The 3,535-nt window shown below is 34.3% G+C and overlaps 2 protein-coding genes across 2 annotated transcripts in view; one reads left to right on the top strand and one right to left on the bottom strand.

Moving 5' to 3' along the window:
• Positions 1 to 1,143, top strand: part of LOC111392595 (alcohol dehydrogenase-like) — a 14,020-nt gene extending 12,877 nt beyond the window's left edge. Inside the window, exons 3-7 of the mRNA XM_023017952.1 lie at positions 9 to 112; positions 203 to 264; positions 351 to 446; positions 562 to 723; positions 829 to 1,143. Coding sequence (XP_022873720.1) covers positions 9 to 112; positions 203 to 264; positions 351 to 446; positions 562 to 723; positions 829 to 945 — 541 coding nt within the window. The 3' untranslated portion in view covers positions 946 to 1,143. The remainder of the gene's footprint in view (positions 1 to 8; positions 113 to 202; positions 265 to 350; positions 447 to 561; positions 724 to 828) is intronic.
• Positions 1,144 to 1,516: 373 nt separating this feature from the next.
• Positions 1,517 to 3,535, bottom strand: part of LOC111392586 — a 9,538-nt gene continuing 7,519 nt past the window's right edge. The window contains exons 2-5 of the mRNA XM_023017944.1: positions 3,012 to 3,123; positions 2,147 to 2,225; positions 1,950 to 2,048; positions 1,517 to 1,654 (exon numbers count right to left, since the gene is read on the bottom strand). Of these exons, the coding sequence (XP_022873712.1) occupies positions 1,517 to 1,654; positions 1,950 to 2,048; positions 2,147 to 2,225; positions 3,012 to 3,123 (428 nt within the window). The remainder of the gene's footprint in view (positions 1,655 to 1,949; positions 2,049 to 2,146; positions 2,226 to 3,011; positions 3,124 to 3,535) is intronic.

Raw genomic sequence — 3,535 nt, 5'->3', positions numbered from 1 at the left:
GTACCAAACTATTATCTTAAAATTTCATTTCTTCAGGCTGCTGAAGGTGCTAGAATTGCTGGGGCATCAAGAATTATTGGAATCGACAGGAACCCAAGTAGATTTGACGAAGGTAGATTTATAATTTTCATATTATCTTTTATGCGAAAAATTGTTTAAAGTAAAAACTAACTCCTAATCAACTGTCTTGTTTTAATGTTAGCCAAGAAATTTGGAGTTACAGAGTTTGTCAATCCTAAGGAACATAACAGACCAGTTCAACAGGTAACTTGTCTCCCTCCAGACATTCATTGGCGCATATGTGTCATAACTTCTAATCTGCTTTGAAACGTTATTCATGAACCTGACAGGTCATTGCAGAGATGACGAATGGAGGTGTTGACAGGAGTGTGGAGTGTACGGGTAACATTAATGCCATGGTTTCTGCTTTTGAATGCGTCCATGATGTAAGTTTGTTGATTCCTATGATCAAAAGAATTTATGAATATGTCGGATTTTTGTAAAGTGCTCTCTATGGATTTGTCTAGTGCTTATGGTTTTTTGTTCTTGTGTACCACATAGGGATGGGGTGTTGCTGTACTTGTTGGCGTGCCCAACAAAGACGCAGTCTTCATGACCAAGCCTATTAATCTATTGAACGAGAGGACACTTAAAGGAACTTTCTTCGGGAATTACAAACCTCGGACTGATCTCCCATCAATCGTTGATATGTACATGAACAAGGTTTGCTTATATATACGTTTTACATCTTAAGTTCTTTCCATCCATAAGTTCTATGAAATGCTCATAGTTAATAGCTTTACAATTTCACTTATTGTATTCATACAGAAACTAGAGTTGGATAAGTTCATAACTCATCATCTCTCGTTCTCTGAAATCAACAAGGCCTTTGAGTACATGGTGAAAGGAGAGGGCCTGCGATGCATAATCAGCATGGAAGACTAATGATTTTTCTTCATGCATAGAGGACATGTTTGGAATGTTGTATTGAATAGAACTACACGATATAATGAATAAATGTAACTTTCTTTTTCTTTTGCAATACTTTTGACTACTGTCCAATCTATCTTGTGAAATGCGCCAAGAAGGAATTATGTATGAAGTTGACCCCTTTTTATCTACATGAATGTTTATTAAAATTCAGCTCGATCGCGTGCTTTCTCTAACAAGAGCTATTTGGTCATGAGCCAGCGCAGCTTAACCTATCTGTGTAGACGCGCCACCCACGAGACACGACCAATCCTGAATTTACACTTCTACGACAACCGTTACCATTGATGAACATATTATAATGGTCGCCAAAATCTGTTAATTAACCCAAGGAGAAAAATGAGAAATACATGAAAAAGTTGCTCATTTGTCTAGCAAAAGTCTAAAAATCTCAAATCATTTTATAAAATTTTACTGATTGTTCACGTTATATGAATTCCAAAGTGAAGATAATCCCTAAAATTAACAATTTACTATTTGGTGCAAAACTCATATTTTTCCAAAGGATGACATGAAAAAGTTGTTCTTATTTGTACTTGTCCATAATTCTTCTTGCTGCTTCTAAACTGTCTACAACAGAAGTAGTTCCTTCACCACCATCCGCTTTTGGCCCTTCATCCTTGTTGAAGGCTATGAATATGAAATAACTTAGTCCCATTACAACCTGCCCCATCAATTACAAAAACTGATCTTGATTTAGTTGTAACCAAAAGGGGAGCACAGGAAAATTAATGTATGCATCTCCTCTATCCATAAACGATAGAGTAAAACATACCAGAAGAAAGAACGATCATACTACATGTACAGATATTTTTGTCAAATAGTTTGACAAATTGTCAATTGGCACAATTTCATTGGATATTGAATAAAAAATAACTTCAAACCAATTAATCCAGTGTTGTCAGCTCATTATTTATAAATCCTTGTACATTTCATAGGTATAAGGGGATTAATTCGACAAAGAATGCTATAGATAGGAATGACTCCAGTACAAAGAGTGAAAATGTTATAGCAATTATAGTTACGGAAATCCGCACAATCGGTCTTCGAATAGCATCCTTAAAAAGGCAAAACGTAGATATAGTGCTTATCTCTGAAAATAGAAAAGTATCGTACTTTCTTCGATTATAAAAAGACTCGCCAATAAGCAAAGGACACTTAAAGGCATCAAGCTTGTTCCTGCTTCAATTCCATCGTTTCCGACGTTCCACATTGTTTGAAGAACTATTGAAAAACTTGTGAACATAAAGTTTCATGAGTGAAAAGCAATTACAAATAATGCAATATTGTAAATTTTACGTAAGAAATTGAAGACCGGTCAAATAGAGGCTGTGGATATGATGTTGAAAAATACAGTACTACCTCTCTATAGTCATAATGTTGAGACCAAACAACCTTAGATATGTATTTTATTTTATCTTTAATGTAACAAAGCATATATATATATATATATATATATATATATATAAATTTTTTTATTTTTTATTTTTATTATTATTTTTTTTTTACACTATATGGAGGAATGTTCCTTGAGACAGGGCTAGAAAAATTATAAGTTATTATAATGTGAAGTTTTATTTTATTTTTAATGACGGGGAACCGGCATTTGCTACCTTTTGGGTACGCGCTGGGTAAACTTTCGAATTGACACAATAGTCTGCAAACCACGCCAGCCAAGTAAAATTATAATGTGAAGTTTATTCCTATTTATAATTGGCCCAAGTCCAGTCCATAATTTTTTATGACTAAATGGAAATTATTCCTATGGATTAATTTATTTGTACCAAATAGTTTACCTAATATTTTACCGAATTGACAAGTACCCACAGCCGTCTCTCCAATAGGGGGCCGTCACTTGTCAATTCGATAAACCATTAGATAAATCCTTATGTTTTTGTAGCATAACCCTTATTCCTATAGGGTATCACTATAGAAAGCTCTTACTGTAGATGGATCTTTCTACTATTTTAAAGTTTGTACTGTACATCATAACCGAACCCCAAAAATTCATTACTAGTTACCGGGAATAGATTATTTGGTAGAGTGCATAATAAGACTTGGCATATTTTCGTTGTCCTATTATATATTCCATAACAGTCACAGATTTACTTTCCTTCCCTGAAACAACTTTCACTATACAAAATTGTATTAGTCACTAGCCAAGTTGTAAATTCATGCTCAAGTAATACGTTGTAATTGCAGGTTTCTGGAGAGTATCAAGCACAAAGAATCCCAATAGCTTCTGATATATGATGAAAAAAAGTTGCAAAATGATGGAAAGTGCCTCAACTAAATTGCCAGATTGGTGTTCAGTTAAATGATTTTCCTTTTTGCTGCTTCATCATCTCAGAAAATACGAATATGATTTTATTTCATCCGATTGCAGAGATTTTCTCGGCAGTTTCCATCGAATTTTCTTACTAACCAACCCAAATAACATAATCCCGTAAACTGGTTAGCTCAAAAATCCCAACAGCCAAGTAGAGCTCCAATGTGATTTCAACATACAAGAGATAAATTCACTGAGCCTTTCACGTGCTAACCA

This window comes from Olea europaea, chromosome 4, assembly GCF_002742605.1.
Source record: "Olea europaea var. sylvestris chromosome 4, O_europaea_v1, whole genome shotgun sequence".
Classification (NCBI taxonomy): Eukaryota; Viridiplantae; Streptophyta; class Magnoliopsida; order Lamiales; family Oleaceae; genus Olea; species Olea europaea.
Note: the sequence above shows the minus strand (reverse complement) of the source record. Positions and strands in the feature narration are given on the sequence as shown.